This window comes from Dendronephthya gigantea, unplaced genomic scaffold (genome assembly GCF_004324835.1).
Source record: "Dendronephthya gigantea isolate DGI-Jeju-01 unplaced genomic scaffold, DenGig_1.0 000000F, whole genome shotgun sequence".
Lineage (NCBI taxonomy): Eukaryota > Metazoa > Cnidaria > Anthozoa > Malacalcyonacea > Nephtheidae > Dendronephthya > Dendronephthya gigantea.
The window spans coordinates 2,961,075-2,978,819 of record NW_021163010.1 but is presented as its reverse complement, the minus strand read 5'-3'; the positions used below and the strand labels follow the sequence as shown (position 1 = coordinate 2,978,819).

At 36.0% G+C, this 17,745-nt stretch overlaps 1 protein-coding gene across 2 annotated transcripts; it reads left to right on the top strand.

Annotated features, from left to right (window-relative positions):
* The first annotated feature begins 332 nt into the window (after positions 1-332).
* On the top strand, positions 333-17,550 carry LOC114524110. Of its 2 annotated transcripts, XM_028545333.1 has the most exons (29): positions 451-527; positions 873-940; positions 5,095-5,169; positions 5,435-6,016; positions 6,332-6,922; positions 7,146-7,257; positions 7,605-7,819; positions 8,084-8,192; positions 8,323-8,540; positions 8,831-8,939; positions 9,181-9,407; positions 9,583-9,700; positions 9,771-9,988; positions 10,183-10,300; positions 10,371-10,588; positions 10,844-10,961; positions 11,049-11,266; positions 11,461-11,578; positions 11,666-11,883; positions 12,141-12,258; positions 13,018-13,235; positions 13,498-13,615; positions 13,702-13,919; positions 14,151-14,276; positions 15,025-15,133; positions 15,355-15,578; positions 15,680-16,243; positions 16,358-16,441; positions 16,597-17,549. In XM_028545333.1, exons 3-29 carry the CDS (start codon positions 5,112-5,114, stop codon positions 16,794-16,796), a joined length of 5,544 nt encoding a protein of 1,847 aa, XP_028401134.1. In that variant the 5' UTR covers positions 451-527; positions 873-940; positions 5,095-5,111; the 3' UTR covers positions 16,797-17,549. The 2 variants fall into 2 exon arrangements, with proteins under 2 accessions (XP_028401065.1, XP_028401134.1); XM_028545264.1 differs by lacking the exon at positions 873-940 and having other exon boundaries at positions 333-527; positions 16,597-17,550.
* Positions 17,551-17,745: the final 195 nt, after the last annotated feature.

Genomic DNA, 17,745 nt, shown 5'->3' with positions numbered 1-17,745 from the left:
GCGCATCCAAAATATCTTTCGAAACTTGTTTTCTACTTTGCTGATAGAATGTTCGCTTCCCGCTCACCTTAATTATGTATGGTAAATGTTTCTCTTCCTTATAAACGATGCCTTTATTATAAAGCTACTATATAACAATGGAACTATAAAAGTAGGAAATCGCAAATATCTGTTTATCTATTTATCATGTTCGCAGGTTGCTGTGAAAATATGGAGAATTTCGTAAATCGAAATTGAATAGCATGCAGAATTTGAAACAATTAAAAATGGTAAAACAATAATAAACATATTTAACCTTTTGTTTTGAATATTTTCTACTTATATAGACTGCATCAGCCATCACGTGTCCAATTTCGTGACGGTTTTCTGGCTAGATATGACGCTGTCAGCACCTGCGTGCATCGGGGCGATAAGGGGTGTGAAGTGTGCACGAATTATGCCTTAAATGGTTTCACAGATTCAATACAACGTCACTTCATCCCGGCGGGCCAATCGTAAGGATCATACCAGAAAAAAGAAGAAGCAAGGTTAGTTGAATTATATATTAAAAACCCGAAGTCTAAACGAGTTTTGTCTATAATTTGATATATGAATTTGATAAAGTTTGATATATATGAATTTGATATCGGTCATGTGTTTGATGATACTATAAACTAAGAAATGCATGGCGAAAATGGACTAAATTATCGCTACGTGTACTGTGGCAGCTTGCCATTGGCTTAGTTATAACCATGCAAAATATAGCAAATGTATAGGATTGCATTCCAGTATTTTAAAAAGATTACGAAAAGGTTGTTAGAACCTTGAATGTTTGTTCCTACCCTGGTTATGCAGCGGAACACCTACTCAAGGACATCATCATACTGTTACAGACGTGTGCGTTGAAATTGGTGAACGTATAAAGGAGAGTTCTAAAGGAGCATCCACAAGTGTTCAAGAGGTAAAATGATATACGCATACATGACTTCTATCATCCATGCATTCATATAAAAGTAACTGCCCAAACTATACATTCGCCATCCGTGAACGTCCACACAAATTGTAAACTAAAAAGAAAACAACCTTTCGCAGAGCTTTCAGGCATGCTTTCTCGTGCACGAGACAACATTTGGCTACAGAGTAGGAATAGGCGTGATTGGCACTTGAAATTCGTCACTAAACGAGCTTTCCTTCTGTTGATTTTCTGGCGCCTGCGCGGTTCAAATTATGCTAATTACAGCCTAAAGTGAACATGATTTTGTTGACAAAAACACTTGTTGCAATTTTTTCCGTCGTTCAAATGCCTCCGAGTGTAAGTACGAAGCTGTGAACGGTTGTGAAAAATATCTATAAATCAAGATTTGAAACCACTGGGTATATTATTTATTGGCATGTTAATCTGTATCAAACTAATAGCATATGCTATACATATACGCTTTAGTGATGTTGCAATAACTTATGAAATCTACTTAATAATAAATAGTATGATATGTCTAGAGATACTGCATGCATGCCAGCATTGTGATAGATGTCGGCTGCAATATTCATATAATAAATTTTAGGGTATAACAACGGTTTGCAAGCGAACTTATGCAGCCTAGGGATAGTGAAGCAGGGCGGAGTATTTTCGTAGCTTGGAGTTTCGATGCCATATTTCTAATTATTTTAATTCCTCCCTGTCACTCAAATTTGATTTTGCTTACATCATTATAAGAATATTATTTTTCTTCCCACGTTATTGTCAGAATGTCAACACATATCGACATATATCTTGTTCGAACATTAATTAAACATAAAACTTTTAACGAAGCCATAAAAATAGTTGTTTTTTGATCACGATTCTATTGCAGCTGACGTGATAATATCAAACAGGAAAAAATTAACACGCAATTACTACACGAAGAAAAGGATAAAAAAAGTTTATGCCGTGTAGAGTACTTTTTTCAAATTGAAATCTAAAAAATTTTAAAAACCTCTTTTCTCTGGCTACGCTAAACGAATTAGTTTGCACTCTTTCATTCGATCACTGTCGGATTTGATCGTTTATACTCCTCATAATTCGATATTTCATGTTATGATTTAAACCTTACAATAGCAAACGATCTTTGAGAGTATCACATCACACTCCGGGATTCAGTAAATTCTCTGCTTACTGACTAGATATCGCTTTGCCATCTCCATCAATAAAAAGTAATAGCGATAGCGACCAAGTAGGGATACATACTATTACATAGGCATTAACCGTCAGATACGACCATCTTCATAATACCATTTTCCTGTCAATTAACAATAAAACACGACAAATATGGTCGGCGCATAGACCTCATTATGCGGTGTTTATACTTTAGAACAATTAAAAAATTAGTTTTGGAGAAATTGAAAGTTATTCTTGACAAGTAGCATAGGAAAAAATAGTGGATCTGCTCTCCGCCGTTTTTTGGATATTAAAAAAAAGATACAAGGTTCAGTTCATCAGATGAATAAAAGTGACCATGTCTATACTCGTATAATTAACTACCCTACATGTCATGCAGTGTAATTTGTCGCTATATGCATGTTACTTTTACCATATGTGTGCGCATTGTGTACATGTTGTGTGCATTAATGTAAAACAATTCATTTCAATCAACACTTTATTTTTCGGCAAAGCATTTTCAGCATTATGAAACTCCGAAATAAATTTAAATCCCATATCCTTATAGATTTTTAAAGATCAAACGCGCGGTTTCAGTCTAAACTATTAGCACACGTGCATGCATGGATATCATTTGTCATTCCCACTCCCACAAGCAGTCCTGAGATACATTAATTGCTGTACCAGCTGGTAGTGGTGCGTGTCACCGACAGAATACACATTTCCCAACAGGAGTGTGGTATGACACTTGCGTCATGTAAACCTGTTATACCTTCCTCATAGGCGCATTACTTTTTCCATGCCGGCAATTCTCACTGATAGAGCAGCTGGAAGAATTTGCAGACGTATCTCACTGACGTATTGCCAATGTTATTCTTTAAATGTTCTTGCATGTGCACCCCTTTGACCACTTTTCTCTTAGCTTAATCCGGAGAACTGCTCTCAAAAAATCTAGGCTGCGGTCAGTCTCTTAATGATATGCATGTTTTCTAAGAGGCATACGTGCATGGCACTACACTGCAAAAGGAAAAGCGGATTGGTTAGTATTTACGCTCGCCATTTTTTCATTTTCGCTGTTTGTATGCCCAGCAGGGAAAAATTAAATTCTCTGTGTCATGCAGAGAATCATGCCATGAGAATGTTAAATTCGTTATTCCGTGAATCTGCATGTAATAATGATATTTCAATTCCCCTAGTGAGAACTCTGTCGCCAAAAAATGACTGTTAAACGGTCGGGTATCATTCGGGTGTGTCTTTAGAAAATTTCCATTTTCATGCAACGGCTTGGCTGAATAGGCTTTAAATAGACTCCGGTTACCAGGTTGCTATTCGAGTGCATCAAATTTAAAGCCATAAAGATTGTTGTTGTTAGAGCTCAACTAAACATATCAAATCTGTCAGATCAATAAGCATTTGCTACTTTACCATTTTTTTATCGCGTGTAATTGGGACCATGCATGATATATTCCAATATCGTGAGTAATTAATAATCCATCGACATCGTCTCGTTCGTGTTTTCAGTTCAAGAGCCAACACATTAGTGCTGCATACCAGCGCTACGCTTACAAAAACAAAAATAATCTCGCAAAGTGGGAGCACAGACAACAGGTTTCAAAATCCAGTCGCCTGTGCGGAGTTTGTCAATAATAAATATATTTGGTTCTGACGAACCACGCCCGTATCGCACAAAGGAGAACAATACGTATGCGAACCATAAGTAACGGATCGAGTTTAGTCAATGAGAAATGATTAATGAGTGCATTGGACTCATAGTTACGATGAAGAATTTAAACTTCGCGTTTTTATTTAAAATTTCCCGTCAACAACACTTGCGGTTTATTTTCTTTCCGTTTAAAAACAACACATCAAAAATATACTTATGGAACCCCCACGGATCACGACACAGATATATCTATATTAAATTAACGTTTTTGATCCTAAAAACAAGTTTCCTATATAAGTATATTCTCTCGATTGTGGCTTGCAATGTTTATACAAGATTTTTCAGTTCGCAGTCTAAATTGATTATAGATCGAAGGGCTACGTTTCGACCCCGATATAAGTTTCCCAACCGTTTTGACTATGTTAATTTCCGTATAAATGTCGGTTCCGAAACTTTAGACGATCAACTCGAATTCACTTCGCCTCCAGCATTAGTTTACCAAGTTGACCAACCACGATGAAACAATTTCCTTTTAATAGTTCAACATTCGTTCAAAATACCAAGTATTTGCATTTTGCACTTTTTGGCAAACCTAATGTTACATTAGTATCACAGTTACTCATATAAGATCATGCATACAGACTGTTGACTAAAAATTTTACTGTTCGACGAGAAACAGCCACACGCATGCGTCGGCTTGTGTATTTTTCGATTTCAATCAAACTAAAAATTCATCGTTCTTTTTCCTAGTTGCTGATAAAAATAACAGATTAGTAGCATGGAGACTAAAAAAATAAAGCAAACTCGCGCTCTCAACAAATCTAGAACATGACGGGATACCACAACAGGATATGGCAGAGCGCACTTCGATGCCAGACGATATGGTATCTTAACTATTTCCTCCGCGGAGCCCTCCCCAATAATTTTCGCAAAAATGAACAAATTAATAATTACCCAGCAGGTTTCTTCTAGCTACATATCTAATCACGTAAAAAAATTGCGAATTCCGTTCAGCCTCAGGGGCCCATGCTTCCCCTCCCCCCCAAAAATAGAAAAATTTATAATTTTATGGAAAATCCCCCCTCTCAGATAGATCTCCGAAAGAGGTAAACATCTAAATACTAAAAAGATATTTGCTCGTTATCAATGAGTTACGAGGTACAAACTAAACGTTGTTTTTGTCAAATCTAATATCTTGAATTTATGACTTCATGCAATGTATCCTCTTAAGACGCATATTCTTTGGGGCCTCCCGCTCCATGTCATCTTTCCAGTTAAGATCATTAAATGCTAACCATTCGTTTGTATTTTTTCACAGTTACTGAACAAAATAAAATGGATGTGAGAATAACTGTTGCCTTATTTTTGCTTGGCGGTATTCTTGAAGCTGCTGGTAAACAATATTTTGAATTATAAATAGGTGTACGCTCCCTGAGGTATTGCACGAGGTGAATCAGACAAGTAAAGATTTTTCGCGCTTGTTAGCCATCCAGCCGATGGCTGCATGATGCGAGATCAGGCTGACAGCCGAGCAGACAGGCATGAGCTCGAGTTATTTTCAATGATGTTTGTCTGAGGAAACCTCGCAATGTATTGAAAAATGAAAACAACATTTTGTCCTTATATTATAAGTACATTATCTTTTTATAATTGTGTAGGTAAATGTAACACACCAATGGAAGTTGCTGTTGTGATTGATGCCTCTGATACTTTATCCCCCAGGAATATACCTGAAGTAAAAAGCTTTCTAAAAAGACTGGCAGCAACATTTAAGGTGGCACCACATGCATCTCACATGTCAGTAATTTTGGCAGGGGCTCGCGTTAATGTCGCTATAGATTTATTAAAGATCGGTGCAAGTGTGAGGACATTTTCTAATGCTGTCGATACGTCTATAAAAGCGTTAGGAGGGGATTCGAGTTTAGATAGAGGACTAAGTTTAGTGAAGGATGAGGTCTTCACAGTTAAAAATGGTGCACGGAACTTTCTACCACTGATTGTGGTGGTTTTGACCAACGGACGGCAGAAAGACAGTGGAGTCTTAGAAGACAAAGCTAAGGAGCTTCTTGATATGAATGTTCACGTCTCTGTTGTTGGCGTGGGGGATGACATCTCACGTGATGAACTTAAGCTGATGGTCAGAAATGAAAGTGAATATCTTTATCAGGTTGAATCCTTTAAAGATTTGGATGCCTTAGCTGTAGATGTCGGGAAAGACATTTGTAATATAGACCATCTTGGTAAGAAGATTGCGGTATACATGTTTTATATTTTCATAAAACAATCACGATTAATGATACAGTGAATCGCATTTTTTTTGTCCCCCTCACATTGTTCTTGACTTTGGCAAATGTTTCAGTTATATTATTCTGATAAATTATCTGGATGAAAACCACGTGCAGGAAAAATTGCGGAGGATAGCTTTGCCTATATACCCCTTTCCACGAAGCAGGGGATTTGTCTCATTCGGCCATGATTGTCGCCCTCAGAATCAATTTTAGAGAAAATATCGAAGAAATAAAAAGAGTCATGTTTCTGTTTTTATCTCTAAATAGGTTCTCTCGCTATTTGTCAATCTACATTGGATATTGGTTTTATTGTTGATTCCTCTGGAAGTATAAACCATGCAGGATACCTGAATATAAAAAATTTTATGAAAAGTATTGCAGTATACATGGGATTCAAACCTGGCTTGACGCACATTGGAGTGGTATTGTATAGTAAAAAAGCAGAATTACATACGGGTTTCGCTAAGCATTCGAACGTCAGAAGACTATTTCAAATGCTGTGGAAAATTCCTCATCATAAGGACGTAACCCGCATTGACCTAGGACTTCATGTTGCCAATACCGAACTGTTTACTACGAAAGCCGGTATGCGAAAGAATGCGAAGAAAATAGCGATTTTGTTTACGGATGGAGAACAGACAACCCAAGGTGTCACTGATTTAATACCACTCCGTGAAGCATCGAACAGACTGAGAGAACGAGGTATTATCGTATACGCTGTCGGTATTGGAGATTCAGTTAAAAGAAAACAACTTTTGGATATCGCTGGTGACGAGGGGCATGTAATAGAGTTAAGCTCGTTCAGTGAATTACAAGAAAGTGCAGCTAAAATTGCAGCATCAACCTGCCAAGCCGCAGGTAATAAAAATTTTTCTGAAGTTCAGACTTCTCATTGTCTGTTGTTTTTAGGAAAAGCTTATTTTTATTTTGATTACAAATTCTCTACGACACCACATTTATGATAATGAACTTTTTTAAAGAGGACCACTCGAAAATTTTCTATATCTTTATATATCACCTGTATACATTTGCATAAAATATTTTCATTGTTTATCGATTTCTTGATCTTTTAACTTATTAGATCCACCCGTGATTAACTTTACTCAATCCGTCTACGAGACGAGTGAAGACAAGAAAGCAGTTGTTAGTATAATTGTCACAAAGAATAGAGTGATTGCTCCAATCACCGTAAGGTAAAGTATCAGTTATTTTGACACTTCGAAGTAACAGTGTCAACTGTCAAACCATGCTTTGTATTATTGTGTATTGCGCTAATTGTTAGTTTGTACGCTTCACGAGTGTACTTTGTTCAGCTAGATTGTACTGGTAATTTTTGCACTGGTAAGGAGAACCCGATAAATGGTGCATATGGTGCTAGTGGCTGATAGCTCCCAGCACATCGGCTCCCACCAGTTCGACGTCTAAAACAGGCCTTGCATAATAATCGTTACATTTAGAACTGTATAGTTTGCTACACTGGAAAGTGTAGTGCAATTATGATTATCCAAACAAATGAAAACGTAATTTTTCATTTTCGTAGCATTCATCCAAGCCCAGTTACAGCCGACAGTAGTGATTTTCTTGCCATCGTTCAGAATGTGACATTCCAACCAGGCGAAACGCAAAAAACAATTGCCTTTGACCTCGTGAACGACCGTCGTGTTGAAGCTGAAGAGAGTTTTTTCGTATCATTATCGTCGGTTTCACGAGCGATATTAGGAGAACCGTCATCAGTGAACATCATTGATGATGACGGTAAATACCAAGCTTTTGTGTTCATCACGCATGCGTTATATACAATGATAGATTGATTTAGATATCGTCCTGCAAATATTTCGAAACTCTTCGTGCCCCTGGTTCATCGTTTATTAATATTAATATCAATTTCCAGTTCAACTAAGAATGAGTAGTTCCAAAAAAACCTGTGGTTCCTAAGTCGCTATTTCTATGAATGTTTTTTTTCCTTTCTATTCATATTAAGAAGCAAATTTCAATATGTTTTTAAAAACATTTTTGCAGTCGTCCTTAATTTCACTCAACGTGTTTACACCGTGAAGGAAAATGAAAGAAAGGCAAAAGTTGGAATTTATGTATCAGACGGTGCTGTATCCAAACCATTGACTGTACGGTAAGAAATGGCAGATAACATAAAATAGAAATTATTACAGCATGATCAATACCTATATAATGCTCTAAGTCGATTGCTTGTTTGTTTGAATGGTATAGTTTATTGATCGTAATATATATTGTATATTCAGGGTAACTCCACAATCAGATACGGCTGACAGACAAGATTTTGACTATGCTACAAAAGACGTTACATTCCAACCAGGGGAAACCAAGACTAAATTTGTTGAAATTGGTCTGGATGATGATCGTAATGTTGAACCATCAGAGAGATTTACTCTTTCTCTCTCATCAAAATCACGCGCAGTTCTTGGGAGGCCTTCATCTGTGATAATCCAAGATGATGACGGTAATTAATTTGTTCTCAGTTTAAATTTACAATTTTTAGTGAAACAGGTAGTATTCGTTCTACCAAAGGCCATTCGTTCTACCAGGGGCAAAGCCAGCCTGAAAAAGGGAGGTCCAACTGTCAAATACGCAAGTCACATGGTGGTTAATATACCTTCCCAAAAGATTTTCCTGATTATCAGTCTGAAAATTAGCCTGAGCGAACAGTGAAGCCAAGGCCACCTAGATCCCCTCCCCCCCATGGGCACGTCGTTGCTTAATTGTCTCACCTTTTTCTTTTTTTATTTTTAGTTGTCATAAATTTTACTCGGCCCTCATACAGCGCAAGAGAGAGTGAAGAAAAAGTTAAAATAGGTGTTTTAGTGACCAATGGTTACGTCTCTGACGTGGTGACAATAAGGTATACATTAAAGATTTTTCAAAAAGTATATTTTTAATCGCTACTTTGAACAACTGCAGAAGAGCTGGCTGCTACTGAAAAATGAAAACTGATCATCACGTTTGGGATAGTTACATTGACTTTTGATTTCTGATATATATATATGTATATATTGTGTCGTGTTTGTTTGTGTTGTAATTGCATGATCCTGCCTGTAACTCGACCTGTCAGTCTGGACGTAGTGCTTTTTCTTTGATTTTAGAATAATTCCATTAATAACAAGATTAGATTCCGCTAGTACCGATGATTTTGACGATACTGTCCAAGACGTTACATTTCAACCTGGTGAAAGTGGTCCAAAATTTGTCGAAATTGGCTTGGTTAATGATAACGATGATGAGCCAACAGAACGATTTACTGTTTCTCTCTCGTCAAATTCACGTGCAATTCTAGGAGAACCTACTTCTGTTAACATACAAGATGATGACGGTATGCATGTGTATTAAAGAAACAGATCTAAAATCTTACTAGCTACGCAATCCATTATTAGTTTTCGTTGTCGCTTTCCTGCTGTTTGCTTTTTATTTGCTACAATTAATTTTCATGTTTTTGTTGTTATTTAATTCCTGTTGTTTTTGAAGTATAACATTTTATTTCTCGTCAGTTCCACCTCCTCCAGTCATCAGTTTTACACAGCCTGCATATAATGCGTCAGAAAGTGGTAATGCTGTTGTTGGAATTTTTGTTGAAAGAGAAAAAATCACTGAACCTGTCACTGTAAGGTGTGTGGGTTTGTGCTGAGATGTATTGTAATTGCCTGTAAATAGTCTAATGAAAAACATGAATTTTCAGGATAACTCCAGGGTCAGATACGGCTGATGGAAATGATTTTGATAGGACCGTCAAAGAAATTACTTTTCAACCAGGTGAAACAGGTCCAAAACCGGTTGAAATTATCTTGTTTAATGATAACGATGATGAGCCAACAGAACGATTTACTGTTTCTCTCTCGTCAAATTCACGTGCAATTTTGGGAAAACCTTCCTTTGTTTATATTGAAGATGATGACGGTATGTATTGAAACTTTTTACAACATGTAAATGTCATCTTGTTCTAGTTTTTTGCTTTCACTGTATAATTTTATCTTGTTGTTTTTCTTCTTGTTAATTTGTTTCTGACTACAATTATTTTTTATATTTTTAGTTGTACTTAGTTAATTCCTCTTGTTAGTTATCCTATAATATCACATTTTATTTCTCGTCAGTTCCACCTCCTCCAGTCATCAGTTTTACACAGCCTGCATATAATGCGTCAGAAAGTGGTAATGCTGTTGTTGGAATTTTTGTTGAAAGAGAAAAAATCACTGAACCTGTCACTGTAAGGTGTGTGGGTTTGTGCTGAGATGTATTGTAATTGCCTGTAAATAGTCTAATGAGAAACATGAATTCTTAGGATAACTCCAGGCTCAGATACGGCTGATGGAAATGATTTTGATAGGACCGTCAAAGAAATTACTTTTCGACCAGGTGAAACAGGTCCAAAACCGGTTGAAATTATCTTGTTTAATGATAACGATGATGAGCCAACAGAACGATTTACTGTTTCTCTCTCGTCAAATTCACGTGCATTTTTGGGAGAACCTTCCTTTGTTTATATTGAAGATGATGACGGTATGTATTATAAAGAGGTAGATAATCTATTAGATGCTTTGTTGTAACGGTTGTTGTTATATTTGTTATATTTGATAGAGCTTGTTAGTTGTTACAACATATACATGTGATTTTGTTAGTTTCTGTCCTCAGTGTTTAATTTTTGCTTGTTGCTTTTCTTTTTGTTAGCCCTTTTTTTACCACAAAGGTGTACTTAATAATAATTCCTCTTGTTAGTTGTCCTATAACATAGTCTAAAATTTTATTTCTCGTCAGTTCCACCTCCTCCAGTCATCAGTTTTACACAGCCTGCATATAATGCGTCAGAAAGTGGTAATGCTGTTGTTGGTATTTTTGTTGAAAAAGAAAAAATTACTGAACCTGTTACTGTAAGGTGTGTGGATTTGTGTTGAGATTTTGCGATACAATAGTTTGGCTATAAATATAGTAAATATATTAAACAAAAAACATGAATTTTCAGGATAACTCCAAGGTCAGATACGGCTGGTGGAAATGATTTTGATAGGACTGTCAAAGAAATTACTTTTCAACCAGGTGAAACAGGCCCAAAACCGGTTGAAATTGATTTGTTTAATGACAACGATGATGAGCCAACAGAACGATTTACTGTTTCTCTCTCGTCAAATTCACGTGCAATTTTGGGAAAACCTTCCTTTGTTTATATTGAAGATGATGACGGTATGTATTGAAACTTTTTACAACATGTAAATGTCATCTTGTTCTAGTTTTTTGCTTTCACTGTATAATTTTATCTTGTTGTTTTTCTTCTTGTTAATTTGTTTCCGACTACAATTATTTTTTATATTTTTAGTTGTACTTAGTTAATTCCTCTTGTTAGTTATCCTATAATATCACATTTTATTTCTCGTCAGTTCCACCTCCTCCAGTCATCAGTTTTACACAGCCTGCATATAATGCGTCAGAAAGTGGTAATGCTGTTGTTGGAATTTTTGTTGAAAGAGAAAAAATCACTGAACCTGTCACTGTAAGGTGTGTGGATTTGTGTTGAGATTATGCGATACAATAGTTTGCCTATAAGTATAGTAGATATATTAAACAAAAAGCATGAATTTTCAGGATAACTCCAGGATCAGATACGGCTGGCGAAAATGATTTTGATAGGACCGTCAAAGAAATTACTTTTCGACCAGGTGAAACAGGTCCAAAACCGGTTGAAATTATCTTGTTTAATGATAACGATGATGAGCCAACAGAACGATTTACGGTTTCTCTCTCGTCAAATTCACGTGCAATTTTGGGAGAACCTTCCTTTGTTTATATTGAAGATGATGACGGTATGTTTTATAAAAAGAGAGCTAATCTATTGCTTGGTTGTAACGGTTGTTGTAATATTTGTTAGAGCTTTACAACATGTACATGCATGTGATCTTGTTGATTTCTGTCCTCAGTGTTTAATATTTGTTTGTTGCTTTTCTTGTTGTTGGCCTCTTTTTTACTACAATTATTTTCTATGTTTTAGGTGTACTTAATAATAATTCCTCTTGTTAGTTGTCCTAGCTATAACATAGTCTAAAATTTTATTTTTCGTCAGTTCCACCTCCTCCAGTCATCAGTTTTACACAGCCTGTATATAATGCGTCAGAAAGTGGTAATGCTGTTGTTGGAATTTTTGTTGAAAAAGAAAAAATCACTGAGCCTGTTACTGTAAGGTGTGTGGATTTGTGTTGAGATTTTGCGATACAATAGTTTGCCTATAAATATAGTAGATATATTAAACAAAAAGCATGAATTTTCAGGATAACTCCAGGATCAGATACAGCTGGTGGAAATGATTTTGATAGGACCGTCAAAGAAATTACTTTTCGACCAGGTGAAACAGGTCCAAAACCGGTTGAAATTATCTTGTTTAATGATGACGATGATGAACCAACAGAACGATTTACGGTTTCTCTCTCGTCAAATTCACGTGCAATTTTGGGAGAACCTTCCTTTGTTTATATTGAAGATGATGACGGTATGTTTTATAAAAAGAGAGCTAATCTATTGCTTGGTTGTAACGGTTGTTGTAATATTTGTTAGAGCTTTACAACATGTACATGTGATCTTGTTGATTTCTGTCCTCAGTGTTTAATATTTGTTTGTTGCTTTTCTTGTTGTTGGCCTCTTTTTTACTGCAATTATTTTCTATGTTTTAGGTGTACTTAATAATAATTCCTCTTGTTAGTTGTCCTAGCTATAACATAGTCTAAAATTTTATTTTTCGTCAGTTCCACCTCCTCCAGTCATCAGTTTTACACAGCCTGCATATAATGCGTCAGAAAGTGGTAATGCTGTTGTTGGAATTTTTGTTGAAAAAGAAAAAATCACTGCCTTACTGTAAGGTGTGTGGATTTGTGTTGAGATTTTGCGATACAATAGTTTGCCTATAAATATAGTAGATATATTAAACAAAAAGCATGAATTTTCAGGATAATTCCAGGATCAGATACAGCTGGTGGAAATGATTTTGATAGGACCGTCAAAGAAATTACTTTTCGACCAGGTGAAACAGGTCCAAAACCAGTTGAAATTATCTTGTTTAATGATGACGATGATGAACCAACAGAACGATTTACGGTTTCTCTCTCGTCAAATTCACGTGCAATTTTGGGAGAACCTTCCTTTGTTTATATTGAAGATGATGACGGTATGTATTATAAAGAGAAAGATAATCTATTGAATGCTTTGTTGTAACGGTTGTTGTTATATTTGTTATGTTTGATAGAGCTTTACAACATGTACACGTGATCTTGTTAATTTCTGTCCTCAGTGTTTAATATTTGTTTGTTGCTTTTCTTGTTGTTAGCCTCTTTTTTACTACAATTATTTTCTATGTTTTAGGTGTACTTAATAATAATTCCTCTTGTTAGTTGTCCTATAACATAGTCTAAAACTTTATTTCTCGTCAGTTCCACCTCCTCCAGTCATCAGTTTTACACAGCCTGCATATAATGCGTCAGAAAGTGGTAATGCTGTTGTTGGTATTTTTGTTGAAAAAGAAAAAATTACTGAACCTGTCACTGTAAGGTGTGTGGATTTGTGTTAAGATTATGCGATACAATAGTTTGGCTATAAATATAGTAGATATATTTAACAAAAGCATGAATTTTCAGGATAACTCCAGAATCAGATACGGCTGGTGGAAATGATTTTGATAGGACCGTCAAAGAAATTATTTTTCGACCAGGTGAAACAGGTCCAAAACCGGTTGAAATTGATTTGTTTAATGATAATGATGATGAGCCAACAGAACGATTTACTGTTTCTCTCTCGTCAAATTCACGTGCAATTTTGGGAGAACCTTCCTTTGTTTATATTGAAGATGATGACGGTAAGTATCTTGATGTTATTTACTTAGAATTCTTGATTGAAAAGGAGAAAGTTGTTGTTATCTTTGATCGATCAACAGCTCAACGATCTGCTGAAATTTCTTATGCTGGTTAACTCTTAACTGCTTTAAATTTTAGATAACTCAAAATTCCCTGCTATTGTGTTTGGTTAACAAATGGCGAAAACATTAACTACAACTTTCTACAATTGAGTGCTTTTATACTTTGATTAGTGGCTCCAATTTGTGGTACACCACGTGATGATTGTCATAAACATGCTCTATGTACAGATGTGAGCCCTGGGGAATATAAATGTGTTTGCAACCCTGGGTATGCCGGAGATGGAAAGTTTTGCGAAGGTTAGTACAATGGACCCCCAGAAACCCCGCACAAGTTATAATTTATGAAATATGACTGCATGTCTATATTTTGTCTTTGACAAGGATGCATTTGCTTGAAGGTGAGGAGGGCTCACACCCCCCTAACCTACTCGAGGGGGCGGGGGGGGTGGGTGTGCAGGAAGGGTGCAAGCTTGCGTAACGATTTAAATTTGGGAATATTATGTACGAAAATCCGTAGGAATGCATATTATAAGTATTTTGCTATATTTGGAACAAACATTTCATATTACTCTTCATCACTCCTACACTGTCACTCCTCCTACTGTCCTGCATCTATCCCTGTTTTTAATATATTCCATGCGACATATAGTGATCGCACAATTATCCGATCCCAACGCCTGGAAGACCATACCTGCCCATATAGGAATATATAGTTTTATTACTCATATGGGCATTGCTCCTGTCTGTCACAAAATGCACCTACTTATCTTGTTATTCTGGTAACGGGAAAACATGTGAAGATAATATTACGTACATGCACAGGAAATGTAGCTATATTAGATTACACTTACTACTGCTAAAAATACCTTTCGTAAAGTTGCAAACTATGAAAGAATAAATAATCATAGTACCATAAATATACTGATTTACTAACTCCATCACTTGAATAGTGCACGGTTTATGGTTATATTAATGTTAATTTGCCATAAGCTTTTTTACTTATTCTGCATAGTTTTCGAGCTCATAATTGTCCTGTTTTCTTTAGTCATAGGGTTCAGGTTTACAAAAAAAGTGTACGATGTCAAGGAATATCAAAAAGTCGTTGTTGGGGTTGAATTAGCGTCAGGTGAAATAAGTGAACCTGTTACTGTCGAGTGAGTTATTTATTTTGACAGAGATGATTTTTATTTCTTTATCAATTTATTTCTTTTTATATCTAACGTAACGTAATAATCTTATGTGCCCAACCAAATGTTTAAATAGACTTACTGCATGTGCATACGAGTGCGTAAAGTATGTTCACTGCTTTGATTGCGGTTTTATGGTTACTATGGTGAATTTTTAAACAATAGCTTTTCAAAAATCATTTTTACAGAATAAAGACAATACAAGGAACTGCTGATGATAGTGATTTCAGTCCAGTTACCACGTATGTGACATTCGAACCTGATGAAAAAGTTAAAAGTAAAACAATAGTAATTGATTTGATTGATGATGATGTCGAGGAACCGACCGAAGAATTTACCGTCAGGCTATCCTCGCCGATGCACGTAGCGGTTAGCCAGCCATCCAGAGTTCGGATAGAAGACGATGATGACGGTTAGTATGAATTTATACATGTGCACGAGATTGCGGACGGGAGATTGGACATAATTGTCGTATCAACCAACACAAGTGATTCTTTAAATATATTTTTGTAGCTGAAATTTGTGACATGGATGTTGGTTTTCTACTCGACTCTACTGCAAGCATGCGAAACTGTAATTATGAAAAAGAAAAGGATTTCGTGATAAAACTCGCTGGATATTTCCAGGTCGCGTCTGGGGCCACTCATACCAGTACTATTGTTTATGGTACCGAAAGTTTGCTTGTGAAGAGATTTAACGAGACTACGTCACAGAAAGATTTCCAAAAAATAATCAATAATCTTCCATTCAAAGGAGGGAAGGCAAATTTGGATAAGGCGATGCATTTAGCCGCAACCGAAATGTTCTCAGCAAAGAATGGCATGCGCCAAAATGTTCCAAAAGTGCTTGTTGTCCTTAATGATGGTGCTCGAAAGGTCATTACGCCGTTTGCACAAGAGATCTCGTCCATGCTAAGTAAACACGAGGTACGGGTTGTTGTCATTGGAGTTGGTGAAGCGGAAAAGGATCTATTATCTCAAATTGTAACATCGCCTGAAGATTTGATAATGGTGGAGAAATTTGAAAATGCGACAACAATGTTGGTTGCCTTACTCAAGCGCATTTGTTTAAAACGTGGTAAGTTTAAATCCTGTTTTCATATAAATGCATTTTGTTTTTATAGATATATTCTGTATAATTCGACTAGATTTCGCATGATGGATTTTCATGCATATTTTTGACTTAATTCAGACAGCAGTACATGCCACGTTTTAAGAAAGAAAGTTGCTGATTTGAAGATCGGTGGATGTGTCAGTGAAAAGCCAGTAGAGATCGGTATGAATAAACACAGTCACACAAAAATATCTCTGATTATATGCATGGTTCAGCAATGTGGTCTCAATTACCATTCATTTCGAAATTGTGTTCAAATAAAGATTTTTTTCAAGTCATAAATCTATCTTGAATAAGTAATTTTGTTTTACATATAGGCGTTTGTGGCGGACATTGCTCTTCTTTTTCGAACTTTGTGAAACGAGATGGAGTTTATGAAATGAATTGTGGTTGCTGCAAAGCGAATACCAAGGTTACGGTAATCGTTGATCTGAAGTGCAGTATGAATACATACCAACCATTTCACATTCGGTCAGCAAAATCCTGCACTTGTGAATCTTGTGAATCTGATGATTAGTGACGTAACTGTTAAATGGTCACCCTCAGGTGGTAACAAACAAACTATACATTAGCTATATTGAAATATTAATTTTGTAGTTATAATATATATCATGTAAAGGTAAAACATGCTAAGTGTGTTCATATATAACATGGTGCTAAATTTAGGTAGATGTTATCGAAAGCATTTGGAACAGGTCTTAAATCATGCTCTTTGCTTACCAGTGAGTCGTCAAACCGGACGAGTTTCAGACTCTAAAACAGGACGAAACTGCGACCGGAAAAATTAGATGCAGTTCTATATATAAAGAGAAATTTCAGATCATTTCAGATTCACATGCAGTCATCCAGTTTAGTATACGTTGTATCACTTGTATGTAACGTATAGATATTACTGAGCGAAATTCAAATGTCAATCGATGGTTATAGAATCATGCAAGGACTTAAAACTTTGTGGGTAGTTTCAAAGGAGTATGTCTTGTTAGGCTTGAAAAGTACACTTTTAGCTCATATATTAAGTACCGTATTCATTTCTTTATCCAGCGCATACTATACATAGCAAGTGAAATTTTCGTTGCCGAACAGCCATGGGATTTGAAGTTATTACGAATCATACAGCGTCATATTCGAATATATATTTTCCAATAAATTCACAATTGCTATCTCAATGAATGAATTAATTAGGAACAGACACTTCCTGAATTTGCTTGAATGCACACAAAACAATAGCTTGGAAACGAGGCAGGCCATGAAATCTATTGTTTATTGGCTGGTTTTCATTGCCCCAGAGCAAATTCGGGAAGTGTCCATTCCTGTTACAATTTTGTTTATAAAAAAATTGATTTCGCCTTTTTGGGTGTCCATTTGAAGATACATTTTGAATATATTCCTGGATACAATATCTATCAGTAATTGCATTAGTAATCGGACATATCTGTATATTTATCCGTAATTCCTTAATATGCAGG